The sequence below is a fragment of the Mus musculus genome, chromosome 8, assembly GCF_000001635.26.
Source record: "Mus musculus strain C57BL/6J chromosome 8, GRCm38.p6 C57BL/6J".
NCBI classification, from domain to species: Eukaryota; Metazoa; Chordata; class Mammalia; order Rodentia; family Muridae; genus Mus; species Mus musculus.
In genome coordinates this window covers 71,452,116-71,468,048 of record NC_000074.6, presented here as the reverse complement: position 1 = coordinate 71,468,048, position 15,933 = coordinate 71,452,116, and the positions used below count along the sequence as shown (strand labels likewise).

Sequence of the window (15,933 nt, the reverse complement as noted above, 5' to 3'; positions counted from 1 at the left end):
GCTAGCCTCAATTTCACAGATCTGCCTGCCTCTGCCCCACCTAGTGCTGGGATTAAAGGTGTACACCAGCAACACTCAGCTTTTTTTTTTTTTTAAGATTTATTTATTATATGTAAGTACACTGTAGCTGTCTTCAGACACACCAGAAGAGGGCGTCAGATCTTGTTACAGATGGTTGTGAGCCACCATGTGGTTGCTGGGATTTGAACTCCAGACCTTCGGAAGAGCAGTTGGGTGCTCTTACCCACTGAGCCATCTCACCAGCCCCCTGACACTCAGCTTTTAAACTTTACTTTTCATACATGGGTTCTGAACTAGCGCTGTGTGGCATGAAGCTAAGGCTTCCATTGTGCTGTCTTCTTCTATGGCTCCCCACCTCACTGACTGGCCTGTTCATTACACTGTGTTGTTGTGTGTGATGAATGTGTAGGGGGCAGAGGACCCCTCTTACCCACCTTCACATGGGTTCCAGTATCAACTCAGGTCACCAGACTTGACTGGCAAGTGCCTTTTCATGCTGAGCTATCCCACTGGCCCTCGTTCACTTAGAAATAGGAATTCATGAAGTCCAGGTTGGCCTTACCTTGCTATGTTGCTAAGAATGATTTGTTCTGATCATCCTGCCTCTGAGACCCTGGAATCTCAAGTGTGCTTCACCGGGGTGTGTGGGGTGCTAGGTATGGAACTTGGGTTGTTCCATGCTGGCCAACTGTTCTGCCAGAGGCATAGCCTCAGCCCCTTCATTTATATTTTATGACAGGGTCTCTCACTGAACCTGGAATTGGACCATTTTGGCTAGACTGGTTGGCTAGCAAGCCCCCAGGATCTGCCTACCACTGATTCCCAAGTGCTTGGGCCACTGATATGTCTGGCCTTTTGTGAGTATGGGGATATAAACTCAGGTCTTCAAGCTTGCACCATAAACAGTTCACTCACTGAGACTCTCTTGGATAATTTTTTATGTCAACTTGATACAAGCTAGAGTCCTTGGAGGAGGGAGCATCAATTAAGAAAATCCTTCCATAAGATTGGGTTGTAGGCAAGCCTGTGGGACATTTTCTTTTCTTTGAGACAAGGTTTCTCTGTGTAGTCCAGGCTGGTCTCAAATTCTGAATGCTGGGATTAAAGGTGTGTGCCCCAGCTGGAAGAAAGGACTGGGTCTGCAGGAGGGATTGGATAGGGGGTAACTACAACATAGGGGGGAAGCCTGAGGGACCTGGAATTTGGACCCCTGAGGTAGGACTAAAACCTTGGGCCTCTGGAGAACTATAGCAGGTGTTAGAGCCAGACTTAGGGCAAAATCTGACACTGCCTACCTATCCTCCCCACAAGAGTGCCATGTCTGGGAGGAGGGTCAGGAATTCAAGGCCATCATGGCTATACATTTTTTTTGTTTTGTTTTTGTTTGTTTGTTTGTTTTTCGAGACAGGGTTTCTCAGTGTAGCCCTGGCTGTCCTGGAATTCACTCTGTAGACCAGGCTGGCCTCGAACTCAGAAATCCACTTGCCTCTGCCTCCGGACTGCTGGGATCAAAGGCGTGCGCCACCACACCCGGCACATGGCTATGCATTTTATTAATCAGAGATTATTGGGGAGGGCTCAGCCCATTGTGGGTAGTGCCATGCCTGGGATGGTGGTGCTAAATTCTATAAGAAAGCAGGCTGAGTAAGCCATGAGGAGCAGGCTGAGCACAAGTGGCACCCTTCCAAGGCCTCTGCATCAGCTCCTGCCTTCAGGTCCTGCCTGACCATCTTCAGAGATGGACTGTTAACTGAGACAGAATAAATTGTTTCCTCTACCAGCTGTTTTTGGTAGAAACCAAACTAAGCCACAAGTAAATGGCATATACAACATATAAATACATCAATCTAAAACAATGCCACACTGGGTGATTTAAGAGTGGTGCTGGCTTCCGATTTGGCCCGATGTCTCGTCTGTAGTTAGTAACTGACTGTCCTCTCCTTTTATGGTGTGCATTCCTGGGATTGAACTTAGGTCCTGAAGCATTATTTAGCAAACGCCTTTACCTGCTGAGTTATGTCAGCAGCCCCTGCCTTGTCATGAAGGGACCCGTTGTCTGATGGGTCACGTGGATTTAGAGCTGGGGTGTTGGAGCACATGGGGGTCAGATCTGAAATAGAAACATAGAGGCCACAGGAACTGAGAGAGAATACTTTCCTGTATGGGGACACAGAACCTATGAACTAAAAGCCCTGTTGGAGTCCTGGGGTCAAGCAGAAGCCCCAAGATCCCTAACCCCGACCAGTCTTCCAGAACTGTAAGTTAATACATACGTAGTGGTTCAAGAAACGTGAATATTTATTAAGTCGGTAATACTTTGGAATGGCTGGAAACGTAGGGGTGGTGTCTGTGTTTTAATGACCCCGTCTTGCAAAGATGCCTTCAAATATATTCACAGAAATGGATGAGGTATCGCAGGTGCTGGTGGTTGGTAAGCAGCCGTCGACGGGGGATGCGTCTAAAAACCTACGAAGGGACAGACCCCCACTTTCAGCTTGCCCCAACTTCTCGCCCTCGGGCAACTCTACCGGCGTCTGAGTCTATTCCCTGCGACGTTGCGCTCCTCAGTGGCTCAGGGACTTGCGGCCCTTCAGCATGCGACGGAGGATGACCTGCACGCCGGCAGGCGTGCTCAGCCGACGGACCCAGCCGTGCTTGTGCTTGCGCTTGATGTTGCTCGGCTGATACTCGTTTCCGCGCGCGCGGCCGCGAGCCTGCTGCAGGGAGAGGAGAGGCCAGGAGTCCGGGAGCCCCATCCAGACTCTGGACTGGAGATACCTGTGGGACCAGAGGAACCGTGAATCTCAGAGAATGTACGCTGTATGACTTTCTGAGCCGCCTTTGTAATGGGCAGGGCAACAAAAGAGCTTGTTTACAAAAGGCGCTACATAAGTACGCATGGTAGTCTATAGAGACCACCCTTGTTTCCATTCTGGAGCAGGGTATCTCTGAACACTCACCTGCCACTCAATAGGGCCACCGATCTGCAGGCCTGGCACCCAAAGCACCGGGCTAGGAAAGCCATATCCAGCGGCGGGTCAATGGTCCGGTCGTCCGGGTCAATGCCAGTTCCTACACTCTGGGCTCCTTGACAATGCCTTCTGGGAAATGTAGTTCTTGTTGCCGCGGGGCCTTCCGGGAGCTGTAGTTCCACACCTGCAGGTGACGATAGTGGGGTGGGGGTTGGGGGATGTCTGTCCTCAGTGGCATGTAGTTCTCCAAAATGACCAGGAGAGGGCGAACGAATGTAAACTCCTGCGTGTGCGTATGACATTCTGTCCCCCTGGCCTTCTGGGAGTTGTAGTTCTTCGCCTCGGCCACTGGTAGAGGGCGCCCCAGAGTGGTGGTGACGACTCTGGCAGCAGTCTGGAGAACTGGCTGCTGGCCTTTTCACCCGCCCTCATTGAAGACGGGCAGCTGGCACGCAGCGGGCTGGCAGCTTCTTGGCGCCCGCAGCCAAGACTTCTCTTGGCGCGCGGCCCGGATGTCCTTGAGTTCCAGCTCTTCATAATCTCGAAAACTCGTGCGTTGTGAATTTGCTCTGGTTAGTTTAATCCTTCAGGCTGGCCTGGGGGAATTTTCTTCCCGCAGCTCAGATCTGGACTCCTGTTCACACACCTTCCATAGCTCTCCACTGTTTAAAGAAGATGTCCAGACAGCCGTGCCAGCAGCCACAGGAAGCCGTACACACCAGCATTTCTGAAGTTCATGGTCCTTACCATGAACTAAATGGTAAAATGGCTAGTTGTGCCTACAAATAATTGAGGCGATGTGTTGAGTACTTATTGTATGTAGAAGGTGTGTAGAAGGGATGGCGACAAGTGTTTGGGCTGCACCTTGAGCCCATGAGCGAACAGCGCGCCAGGGTGGGAAGGTTAGCCTGGGGCTCAGTCTTGGTGTAGCAGAGACCCCATCACTAGGATGCAATTCCCATTCGCTAGTTCTGCAGCAGCTCTGACACTTCTGACACAGCCTCTGGTTCAAATGCCTGCCTTGATGTTTTGTCTGTTTCCCGACCTGAAAGTGTAGAGATTTGGAAGTGTGCAGAACGAGAAGGTCAAGAGACAGAGGGCATACCGCCTTGCGGGAGGCAGAAGCTGGCTGAGGAGACCCTGTCCCAGACAGAGCACATCCACCACACCCCCAAGCTACTCGCTGTCCCTCGACTGCAAGCCCTTCTCGGTCCAGGCTCTAGCCCATCCCTCCCTCATTCCCCCCAAACTCTTCACAGGGGTGGGGCTGCTGCTTGCAGACCGCGCGCTGATCCTGGGAAGAGAAGCCTCTGGTTGGACGGTTATCTAGGCCAGACGGCTCGCCGCTGCCATAGGCCGAGATGCCTGCCCATCTGCTCCAGGCCCCGCCCACGCTGGGTGGGACTTACAGGGCCGGTTTGCTACGCGGCTGCGGGATGCCCCTGCGTTGACCGTCCGGGCCCGCGCCTGTCCGCGCTAATGCGGCCAACCCCGCACCACCATGTAAGCGGCACCTGCAGGTGGACGCTGGCTTCTCCGCCCGGGACCCCTGCGTCCTGCCTCGGGCCCCGGGCCCCTCGATGACCTCAGGTGAGCTGGCTCTGTTCCCCGAGAGAGGAGTCACCAGGCTGCCAGGCCTCCACTGAGGGGTGGGGGGTGTCGCTGCCGGGGGTGGATAACCGCCAAGCTCCGCATTCGTACTGCTAGGATGCTGCGGAACCCCGGTAGCCTTGACCCCACCGCGGGGGTGACGAACTCCAGGGAAAAGCGGGTCGGGCTGGGAAACAGGACTGGCGCTGCGCTTTAGAGAAGCCGCCACAGTCGGGGTTCCACAGCCTTAGAAATGAGGAGCAAGGCCTGCTTTCCCCTCAAGTGCATCCGGGGCTATCACGAGCGGGGTATTTAATGACCATCACTCCAGCGGCGCCCAGGCCGTGATGGAAAAACGAAGCTGGCCCCATCCCTATGCCTCAGACAATGGGGGTGTGCTGCTCCGGTATCCCCTGGAGTTATGTAACCGCCTGTGGTTGTCATGGACACCGGGGGGGGTGGCCAAGGGAACCGGATGGAGGCCCAGAGCCCCCAGTCAGGTTCTGCCTTTATCTTCCTGGCTGCCACTAGGGTTGTGTACCCTTTGAACACAGGATGCTGAGGGCAGCAACCTCCATCAGTTCTCGATACTGTGCAAGTCAGCTCTAGCTCTCTTCTGAACCTGGAGCCGGATACAACCCGAGTTCTAGTGGCCAACATCCTTCCCCCGCCTCATTCGTCACTAGTCAGATTAACACTAGAGGCCTGAGCTAAGAACTTTGACATTTTAGAATAAGAGCCAGGCTTTATGGGCTGTCATCTCACCACCCAGGAGCTTGGGCACAAGGTTGAGGCCAGCATGGACTACAGAATGAAACCCCGTGTAAAAGGTTGGCAGTGATCGGGGTTCACACTAGTCATTCTAGTACTGGCAGAGGTGGAGGCAGGAGGATTGCAAGGAGTTTGAGACCAGTGTACAGCCCAGGACGACAGAATGAGACCTTGTTTCAAAAACAAACCAATGGCATCATGTTGATGCACATCTGTCACCCCAACACTTGGGAAGGTAGAGGCAGGAGGACTGTGGGAGTTCGAGGTTCCCTTTGGTCTTAGGAACACCTGTATGCTCAACCTGCTACAACTCCGGAGGTGGAAGGCAGAGCAAGGTCAGTCTGGGCAGCATGAGGATTTCCAAGCCAGCCTGGGCTACATGAGTTTCTTTCTCAAAAGTAAGCATGCAAACCAGCTTGCATCCATGCTTGCATAAATCAGTGTGTGGATGAATTTGTACATAAAGATACGGATTTGTGAATAAATGATAAACTCCAGCTGGTGGGGCAAGGGTCTCCTTGCAATGGGCTCTTGCTTTAATGTTTTCTCCTTCTGGAAGCCCCCCTCCCCCATGCTCTCTTCAGTATTGTACTAAGGGACACCCTGAGAACTTGTCTGGCATTGGGGTGTCTGGGGAAACCTGGAAGGGGCTTCCAGGTCCTGCTTACCCGATGCAAGACCAGAGCCACCAACACTGAGCTAGCCACTGTTCCTCTCTCCAGAACACACCATGCTGACTGGGGTGACAGATGGCTTTTTCTGCTGCCTGCTGGGGACTCCCCCTAACGCCGTGCGGCCACTGGAGAGTGTCGAGTCCAGTGACGGCTACACATTCGTGGAGGTCAAGCCAGGCCGGGTGCTGCGGGTAAAGCATGCGGGGCCCGCGCCCATCCCCACGCCGCCACCACCACCTCCTGAAGATGATCCAGGGGTCAAGACGGGCCTTGTGCGCTGCCAGCGCCGTATCACAGTGTACCGCAACGGGAGGCTGGTGGTGGAGAACCTGGGCCGAGCGCCTCGTGCCGACCTGCAAGGCCGCAGTGGCTCCGGGGACCCGCCTGCTGCACTCGAGGTTGAGCTGGCTGAGCCCGCAGGAGGAGACACCCGGGCCAACCCAGGCAGCGGGCGACGGCGCCGCCCACGGCGTCCGAAGAGGACCATCCACATCGACTGTGAGCAGCGCATCACCAGCTGCAAGGGTGCGCAGGCTGATGTGGTGCTGTTCTTCATTCACGGAGTCGGTGGCTCACTCGCCATCTGGAAGGAGCAGCTAGACTTCTTTGTGCGACTCGGCTATGAGGTGGTGGCACCTGACCTGGCGGGCCATGGAGCCAGCTCTGCGCCGCAGGTGGCAGCTGCCTACACCTTTTACGCATTGGCAGAGGATATGAGGGCCATCTTCACACGCTATGCCAAGAAGCGCAATGTGCTCATCGGCCATTCTTACGGGTAAGATCCGAGTGGGATGCTCACAAACCATTCCCTTCCCCCTGGAGCTAGGTTGAGACAGGGCTTTGTGTACCCCAGGCTAGCCTCAAAAATCATTATGTAGCTGAGGCTGAACTTGAACACCTGGTCCTCCTGCATTTACATCCCAAAGACTAGAATAAAAGCCTTCTATGCTACCCCACGCAACAACTTCTTTACTTGGAAAATGAGATTGGGCTGGGCGTGTGGCTCAAAGCCCCACTGAGGGAGCTGGAGGCATAGTCAGGGTGAAACCTTGCCTAGAATCCTTTAGTGAAGGACAGGAGGCGTGGCTCAGTGTGGAGCCCTGCCTAGAATCCTTCAGTGAGGGGCTGGGAGTAGCTTGACACTAGAGCTCTGACCTAGTCATTAGTATCTGGTCACCTGTGGTAGCAAGTGTGTCATCACCATACTTAGGAGGCTGACATTGGAAGATAGCTCAAAATGTAAGGCGGGCCCCGGCTATGAAGTCGTTTCCAAACCAGGGCTACACTTATAGCAAAAACCTATGTTAAAAACAACAACAACTACAACAACTACAGCAACAACCAAAAAACAAACTACAGGGTATGGGCATGATACCCCAGAACTTCCAAGACCAAGGCAGGAGGATTGCTATGAATTTAAGACCAGTCAGAGCTATAGGATGAGACTTTGTCTCAAAAATCAATAAACAGCATTGAAAGCCAGGCATGGCAGCCCTCATCTACCGCCCCACCCTTGGGAGGCAGAGACAGAATCAGATGTAATGGTCACTCTCAGCTACACAGCTCCCAGACAAGTTTAACATACATGAGGACCCACATCCCTCAACACCGAAGCTGGGAAATCTCTCGGGGGTAGAGATGTGTACCTGGTATGCACAAGGCCTGGCTTCAATCCCTTGCATCTCAAAAAAAAAGTCAATAAACAGAATATTTTCTATCCTTAAACATTTAAAATTAATTTTGTTTTTGTTTTTACTTTTTTTTTTTTTCGGTTTTTCAAGACAGGGTTTCTCTGTGTAGCCCTGGCTGTCCTGGAACTCACTTTGTAGACCAGGCTGGCCTTGAACTCAGAAATCCGCCTGCCTCTGCCTCCCAAGTACTGGGATTATGTTTTGTTTTTCGAGACAGGGTTTCTCTGTGTAGCCCTGGCTGACCTGGAGCTCACTCTGTAGATCAGGCAGGTTGTTTTTACTTTTAAGACAGGTCTGTCTACATAGCCCTGGCTGTCCTGGAACTCACATGGTGACCTAGAACTCACAGCGATCCACCTGCCTCTGCTTCCTGAGTGATGGGATAAAAGGTGTGGGCTGCCATGCCCAGCCTAAAAAGTAAATTTTAAAAGCTGGTGATGGTAGGTCATGCCTGTAATTTCAGCACTTCAGAGAGTGAGGCAGGGGCATTCATTGCTATGCTCTCAAGCTTGTCCTGGGCTATATAACACAGCCTGTCTGAAAAAATGTTTATTTTTTACAAACATGTAATAATCAGCCAACCTATGGGTTACTGTGGGACAACATTACATACTCTGTGTGTGTGTATGTGTGTGTGTGTGGATGTATGTGTGTGTAATGTGTGTGTGTGGGGGGTGTGGTCTAATGGTCAGGCCCATTCCTCTTCCACCCCTTCTATTTGGAGCCTTCAAGCTATTAACCAGGTGATGTAGGTGAGCAGGGCAAGCCCCTGACCCTGGAATTTCAAGGTCAGCTTGGACAGCAGAGCACTGAGACTTGGTGTCTTAACAAAAACAAAAATAAAAGCCACATGGGGTTGGACATGCCTGTAAATCCAGTGCTCCGGGAACTGGGGCAGGAGGATTTCCATGAAGTCCATTCCAGCGAGGACTATACATTGAGTGAGTGAGACTGTTTTAGAAAGGGGGAGGGGGTAGGTAGTTCTCTGTGTAGTTACCTGGTACCCAGTGAGTACATCTTCTAAGGGATTGTAGCCATGAGTGCCTTCCGTGCCCACAAAGGCAGCCATGACGTCCTGTCTTCAGATGCTGGGCGGAAGCACTCCCAGTGGAGAACCCCTGAGGAGATTCCAGAGTCTAGCTGCCGCCATAAGGGTGGATAGCACTCCCTAGATACTGTTTAGAAAGGTATGGCCACCATAGGTGAGTCTCAGATGGGACAGTGCTGTCTGCAGGTTACCAAGCATCCACTCAAGGGAGCACATTCCCACACAGCAAAGTAACAAGACAGCCAAGGTCACCGTGTTAGTGGTCACAGCCATGCCAGAAGTCACACAGAAGCATACCTGGGAGGCAGGCACATCTCTGGAAGTTCTAGTCCAGCCTGATCTACACAGCAATTTCCAAGCTGGTCAAAGCTAAAGCGAGAGATCCTCTTTCTAACAAGAACTACCCCAAAACTTACAGGGTGTGTATGCTGTAACCCTAGCACTTGAGGGTGGATATGAGCTCTGGCTATGCAGAGGCTGTCATGGGCTTGCTAAGAGCTTGCCTCAAGACCAAAGGGCCGGGCATGCCCAGTGTGAACAAAGCCACGGGCTCCCTCCCTCCATCCTCAGCACTGCACACCTGCTCCTGGAGGGACACCCCTCGGTCAGCCAGCTGGGTTCCCCTCCATGAGTACACAGGAAATTGTTGTCTGAGGGCCTGCCTAGTGATCAGGGTGGGAGGAAAGCACTGTCTGTGTCCTGCTTACTCGGATTCTTCCATCCCTGCCCCCAGTGTCTCCTTCTGTACTTTCCTGGCCCACGAGTACCCAGATCTTGTACACAAAGTGATCATGATCAACGGTGGGGGCCCCACGGCACTGGAGCCCAGCCTATGCTCCATCTTCAACATGCCCACATGTGTCCTGCACTGCCTGTCACCTTGCCTGGCCTGGAGTTTCCTCAAGTAAGATCTCTGGCCCTGGGATCTGGGCATGGGGAGGGGTGACCTTGCATTACTGATCTGTAGGGGCTGGCTCTGGGGTGTGTCCCATAGTGGTCAGGCTCAAATGACATCTTCGCATCCCAGGGCCGGCTTTGCCCGCCAAGGGGCCAAAGAAAAGCAGCTGCTGAAGGAGGGCAATGCGTTCAATGTGTCCTCCTTCGTGCTGCGGGCCATGATGAGTGGCCAGTATTGGCCTGAAGGCGACGAGGTCTACCACGCGGAGCTGACGGTACCCGTGCTGCTAGTGCACGGCATGCACGACAAATTTGTGCCAGTGGAAGAGGACCAACGCATGGCTGAGGTAGGATCTGTGGCTCTAGAACACCACTCCCGATACACACTCCTTGTGCCTGTGCCTGGGCGTGACTTAGGGGTGTATGTGGTCCATCCTGCCAGCATGGGTTCTGAGTAGGCTTGGCCTGTGGGAAAGCTTGGTTTTCCAGAAAGGAGCCAGTGGGGGCAAGGCTGGGTGGGTGTGAACTTTCCCGGTGGGTGTGGCTTTCTGACAGCTCTGGGTGGGCGGGGTCTTTGAGTGGCAGGCTTTGACATGTAGCTTCCTTTGGGTAAGATATCTGAATGGCTGTGGCTTTGTGATTCTTAGGACTGTTCAGGAAAGGCAGGAGCATGCTCACCAAGGGCAAATCTTGAAGACATCTAGAATCATTCGTGGGCAGGGGAGGAGGGCAGAGAACTTCCCTAGCATCCACTCCTGAGGTTGACCAAGGAGGCTGCCCAGCACCCTACAACACAGCTGATGCTCCCAAGCAACGAGCCAACCCCAAGAGTCAGCAGAGCCGAGGTTGAGAAGTCCAACCCCGGGCATATTATAAGGCGCTTAATGGGTGTTGGCTGAGTTAAGAATACCTGGAGAGGGTCCAGAAGGGTGACAGGTCATCCCTGGCATCCTCTTGGGTGGGGCTGAAGGGTAAACAACAGGAGGAACTTCTCGGTGTGCCCGTAGATCCTGCTGCTGGCCTTTCTCAAGCTCATCGAGGAAGGCAGCCACATGGTGATGCTGGAGTGTCCTGAAACGGTCAACACGCTGTTACACGAGTTCCTGCTGTGGGAGCCAGAACCCGAGGCTGAGCCAAAGCTCGAGCCAAAGCCCAAGCCACAGCTGCTGCAGCCAGAGCCGGCTCCAGGGGAGGAGAAGTGACCAGCGGCGCAGGGACTCCTGGATCTTGAGTAGTAGAGGCTCTTAGACTGGGCGTGGGCTGGCTGGGCGGGGCCTCATGCCGATGGGCGGGGCCTGGGCATGCCCCAGAGCGAACCAGGCACAGTCAGTGTTGGAGACTCAGTGCCCAGGGCAGCTATGGTGCCCTTTCCACGCGCGACCGAAGGGTGTGACCTTGTACAGAGCCCCCTCCCTGCCTCCCCGAGTCCCTGAAGCTGCAGCGCGCGGGCTGCCATCCCACTCGGTCTTCCCCTCCGCTGTGCTCCATTCCGCACTGGGAAGCCCTAAGGAGAATCCTGGGGAAGGGCTCCTATCCTGTCCTGGGAGACCCTACCGCGCCATCCCCATTGCTTGGGACTGGGAGCTAGGCACCCAAGGAGGGAGGGGTCGGAGCCACAAATCCCCGCATATGGCAACTTGTAAGTCAATAAAATAATAATAATAAAAAAGACAATCCAAACTGGCCTCCAATTTGTGATTCTCCTGCCTCAGCATCTTGAGGGCTGAGATGATGGACAAGTAGCACTGTCTGGCACAATCTCTGTCTCTCCCCTTCTCCATGTTTGCTCTCCTGGTATGACCAGAACAAGGTGAGAGTGGAATGGTTCCCCACCCCTACTCCCAGACAGGGTTTCTCTATGTAGCCCTGGCTATCCTGGAACTCACTCTATAGACCAGGCTGACCCCCAACTCAGAGAGTCACCTGCCTCTGCCTTCTGAGTGCTGGGATAAAGGTGGGCACCACCACCGGCCCAGCCAGCCAGTGGAATGTTCTAGAGTAGCTTCTGCTGTCCCTGCTGGCTTTCCTCCACCCTAGACCTTATTCTCCATGACAGCACCATCTGTCACAAAGTTCACCCTTGACCTGAGAGAGGGATATCCTCAGTCATGAACACAAATGCACCACATACAACACACACACACACACACACACACACACACACACACACACACACACACACACACACACACACACTGCCAGCTAAATCTAGAATTGGACAAGCTGTCATGCACCAACCCCTCTGGCTACTCAGGTTTCTTGATCACTTTCTCAGCACACAGCCTTGGCTCTGCATGTCCTGAAGCTGCAGCTCTTTGTCCCCTCAGCAGGAGGACAAGCAGGGTGCGCTGCAGCCCATGTGCCCATTATCATGGTGACATCAGGCAGAGAGACCCTTGCCACAGAGCAGCCCCTTGTTTCGGATTTGGTCTAATGCTATTTATGTTAATTGGGACCCGAATATTGTAAGAGAATCCACATGTCCATACATAAGACACTGAGGGTCCTTGCCCCAAGTTGGTTTTTATTGGTAAATAAAGTTGCCAGCAGCAAATGGCTGGGTAGGGAGACAAAGGCAGTACTTTTAAGATTCTTGGGCAAGGGACAGGGGAGGGGCTGCCATGCCAGGAAAGTAGTAAAAACCAGACGTGAGAGGTACAGAAGAGCACAGAACCATTGTGTAAGAGTCGGGGGCATGGCCCAGAAGGGCTACAGGTCTGGGTCTGGGGTGCCCAGGATTTTAGTAAGTGGTGAGTCAGGAATATTGAAAGAGTGTGTTAGCCGCACGGAGGCTAAGAAGTAGCCCAGCCGTTGAGCTGTTAAAAAACATTAAAAAATATGGCTTTCCCTCTCCCTCTCCCTCTCCCTCTCCCTCTCCCTCTCCCTCTCCCTCTCCCTCTCCCTCTCCCTCTCCCTCTCCTTCTCCCTCTCCCTCTGTCTGTGTGTATTTCATTCGGGAACCTGGAACATTGGGGTGAATAGTGAGGAACACCCCAGCATCGCCGGGCGATTCGAGTAGAGATTAGTTGGCCAACTACAGCAGCCCCTTCTGTTTGATTCTGTATTTCTGAACAGAGCAGATCTGAGCTCACAGGAGACTCCACCCACAAAAGGATGTGGCCCACTAGAGACTGTCCCACATGCAGTTAAAACAATGAGGCAGGGCCGGGCAGTGGTGGTGCACACCTTTAATCCCAGCACTTGGGAGGCAGAGGCAGGCAGATTTCTGAGTTCTAGGCCAGCCTAGTCTACAGAGTGAGTTCAGGACAGCCAGGGCTACACAGAGAAACCCTATTTCAAAATACCAAAAACAAACAAACAAACAAAAAACAATGAGGCAGAGTGGCGGAAGCCCGAGGATACTGAGGCAGACTGGGAGGGAAGGCTGGGGCATGCAGGATCATGATCGCTTTGGGACAGAGGGCCTGATGAGGGAAATAAACACTGTCTCCGGAGCCGTCTGGACCCACACACCAAGCTGCAATAGTCCATGAGGACAGCATCCCTATTCCTGAACCACGCCCCCTGAACCACGCCCCTGCCTCATTCTGAAGATTTCTAGGCAGAGACTCCACCCCTGAGCCATAGCTCCTGCCCTCTTTTATTGTGGTTCAGGTTCTGTATAAGTTAAATTTCTCCTGACTGGAACTGAATGAAGCTCTTCCTGGTTCAGTGTCCTCTATGCTGGAATGGCAGATGTGTGCCATCACGCACAGACAACTAGAGGTTGTTTTCAAGACAGGGTTTCTCTGTGTAGATCAGCCTGACCTCAAACTCAAGAGATTTGCCTGCCTCTGCCACCTGAGTGCTGGAATTAAAGTGGGAAAGGTGGAGTGCCCCGCCCAAGAGATGAAATGGACGAGAGAGAAACACACACTCACATAGAGCGAGAGTGAGAAGAGCGAGAGAGCGAGAGCGAGAGAGCAAGAGAGAGTAGAGCGAGAAGAGCGAGCGAGAGAGAGAGAGCAAGAGAGCAAGAGTGAGTGAGCGAGAGAGAGAGAGAGAGAGAGAGAGAGAGACACTGAGTGAGAGTATGGCGGGGTAGGATATGCAGGCACGAGGTTGTGGGTGGGGATTGGGTGTGGACACTTAAGTTTGGAGGAGTAGGAGTGAAAGCCTGGGTGTCCACTTTAAAGTGTGTATTCGATGTGCATGCAGGGATGAGTTTGAGTATGGATACAGTTTGAGGCATGAGTGCAGATTTTCTAATGAGTCTGGTGGGGTAGGAACAAGATTTGCTACAGTTACATATTTGATGTGGGCACTGGTTTGGTCCAATGTGCAACAATATTTTTCTTTTTCTTTTTTCTTCCTTTCTTTTCTTTTTTTAAATTTAATGTACACAAGTAACACTCTTGCTGTCTTCAGACACACCAGAAGAGGGCATTGGATCCCATTACAGATGGTTGTGAGCCACCATGTGGTTGCTGGCAATTGAACGTCTGGAAAAACAGTGAGTACTCTTAACCTCTGAGCCATCTCTTCAGCAATATTTTTCTAGTTAAACATTTCCATTCTGGAAAAAGACGCTGGTGAAAGCTAAGGAAGTAAGCAACTCACAAATCTCAGAAAGGTCCCTGAGATTTACAGAATTCATGTGACCCCTTCCTCCCCAAAGTTACATATTTAGTAAAGACTCATCAGGCTGCCTGGGCAGGAGTTCAGCTTTTGGGAGCTGTCACTCATGCTGAAGTTGGATTTCCACAGTGCCTCCCATCATTTCTGCCATAGAAGTAACCCAATGCCATCCACACTCCTATGAATAACCCTTGTAAACTCGCTGGTTCTGAGTTTAACTTGGATGAACTCACAAAGTTGTTTTGTCCCTAGTTTCTTATCTGGGGTAAGATGATGTTTGTGCCTCCACAGGAAAAATCACAACTGGCATCTGAATAGGCACCAACAAAAAGGCAAGATGAATTCTGGAGGGGAGCTATGCAGAGACTGCAGGCGTTTGATACCTGCTCCTGGGGCAGAGAATGTGCAGGGGCACTTCACCCTGGTCATGCAGGCGGTGCCTTCCCTGCTATGGTGCTGGGTGTATGCATCTTGTGAAGATGACTGAGAGTGTAACATCCTCAGAAGGAACCCTGGTGGGCCGTGTGTGTGTGTGTGTGTGTGTGTGTGGTTGTTGGTGTAGTACCTTCTAGATGAGGTCTGTCATGTGAGCATGTGGACACCCTGAAAACCCACCATGGCCCTGAGAGTAGCACACATGGACTGAGGTTGTTGGTTGACTGCTCCAGCAGCCATGTGGCCACTGTCATGATTGCTGAGAGATGAGGTTTAAAAAAAAAAAGTCTGTACTCTCTCTCTCCTTCTAAAGTCCCCAGCAGGAAACCCAAGTCCAATTCCACCTGAGTTTGCCCCTGAGAACCAATTTATTGGTCACTGGTGTAGGGTCATACACTGGAGCCTGAGTGACATCATTACAAAGATTTGCCCAGCATGCAGCTCCCCCATAGCTGCAGAGATTCCACCAGCTTTCCAAGCCCCTCAAGACACAGAGGCTATGTGTAATTAGGGCACAGCTGCAGACAGCTGCCTTGGAGAGACAGAGACAGCTGGCATGTTAGGTGCTGGTCCCCTGACCCTCCGCCACCCCTTCTTCCCTTCAAGAATCACCAAACACAGCTCTGGTGGCTGATGTGATGACGATAAGAGGCCACTCTGCTTAGAAGGGCATGTCACAAGATGTACCACTGGGGCCAAAGGGTAGTGGCTTGTGTAAGGAGGGACCACAAGGGGAAAGAGAGACATGGCCAGCAGCCTTCCTGTCAACTTGTAAATTTGTGGATAACAGATAAAAGAGAGAATGAGGTGGAGGTATGGGCTTTCTGTCTTAGACCCAGGACCCAAAAGGACAGAGAGCACAAGTCACATCTACTCCAAGAGCCTTCTTTGGTCCAAGAACTTGGAACCCATAGGAAAAGTCAGATGAAGAGAAAGAATTGAGCAGGTGAAAGGTCGCAGAGATGCCCCTGGGTTCCACCTTTAACGAGGAGGAAGGGGAAAAAACCCAGTTTAGCAGACAGACGAAGTATCAGCCAGCGAAGTGGCACTGTGGCTGAGTACCTGAGCTGGAAACATTTAGCAAATGAAATAACCTATTTGGCCAGGCTATTGATGCTACAAGTCATGGGTGCTGTGCTGGTTTGAATAGGTTTGGCCCCAGAGACTCGTGTATTTGAATATTGGGCCCATAGGGAAGGGCACTATTTGTGTGGCCTTGTTGGAGAGGGTGTAGCCTTGTAAAAGAAAGTTCATCA

General features: G+C 52.4%; 2 protein-coding genes across 3 annotated transcripts; one reads left to right on the top strand and one right to left on the bottom strand.

Moving 5' to 3' along the window:
- Positions 1-2,295: 2,295 nt before the first annotated feature.
- On the bottom strand, positions 2,296-3,123 carry Mrpl34 (mitochondrial ribosomal protein L34). The gene is made up of 2 exons (NM_053162.2): positions 2,982-3,123; positions 2,296-2,799 (listed from the first exon to the last, which is right to left on the bottom strand). The coding sequence occupies exons 1-2, from the start codon at positions 3,044-3,046 to the stop codon at positions 2,586-2,588; spliced, it is 279 nt and encodes a 92-aa protein (NP_444392.1). The 5' UTR covers positions 3,047-3,123; the 3' UTR covers positions 2,296-2,585.
- Positions 3,124-3,341: 218 nt separating this feature from the next.
- Abhd8 (abhydrolase domain containing 8) lies at positions 3,342-11,349 on the top strand. 2 transcript variants are annotated; one of them, XM_030243705.1, is made up of 6 exons: positions 3,342-3,565; positions 4,253-4,583; positions 6,077-6,803; positions 9,501-9,671; positions 9,795-10,011; positions 10,672-11,344. In XM_030243705.1, the coding sequence occupies exons 2-6, from the start codon at positions 4,574-4,576 to the stop codon at positions 10,864-10,866; spliced, it is 1,320 nt and encodes a 439-aa protein (XP_030099565.1). In that variant the 5' UTR covers positions 3,342-3,565; positions 4,253-4,573; the 3' UTR covers positions 10,867-11,344. The 2 variants fall into 2 exon arrangements, with proteins under 2 accessions (XP_030099565.1, NP_071864.2); NM_022419.3 differs by lacking the exon at positions 3,342-3,565 and having other exon boundaries at positions 4,392-4,583; positions 10,672-11,349.
- The last annotated feature ends 4,584 nt before the right edge of the window (positions 11,350-15,933 follow it).

Coding starts and splice junctions, on each gene's coding strand:
- Mrpl34 (NM_053162.2), bottom strand. CDS start 3,046: ATGGCTTTCCTAGCCCGGTGCTTTGGGTGCCAGGCCTGCAGATCGGTG. Junction 2,800..2,981: donor GTGGCCCTATTGAGTGGCAG/GTGAGTGTTCAG, acceptor CTGGTCCCACAG/GTATCTCCAGTCCAGAGTCT.
- Abhd8 (NM_022419.3), top strand. Junction 6,804..9,500: donor CTCATCGGCCATTCTTACGG/GTAAGATCCGAG, acceptor CCCTGCCCCCAG/TGTCTCCTTCTGTACTTTCC. Junction 9,672..9,794: donor CTGGCCTGGAGTTTCCTCAA/GTAAGATCTCTG, acceptor TTCGCATCCCAG/GGCCGGCTTTGCCCGCCAAG.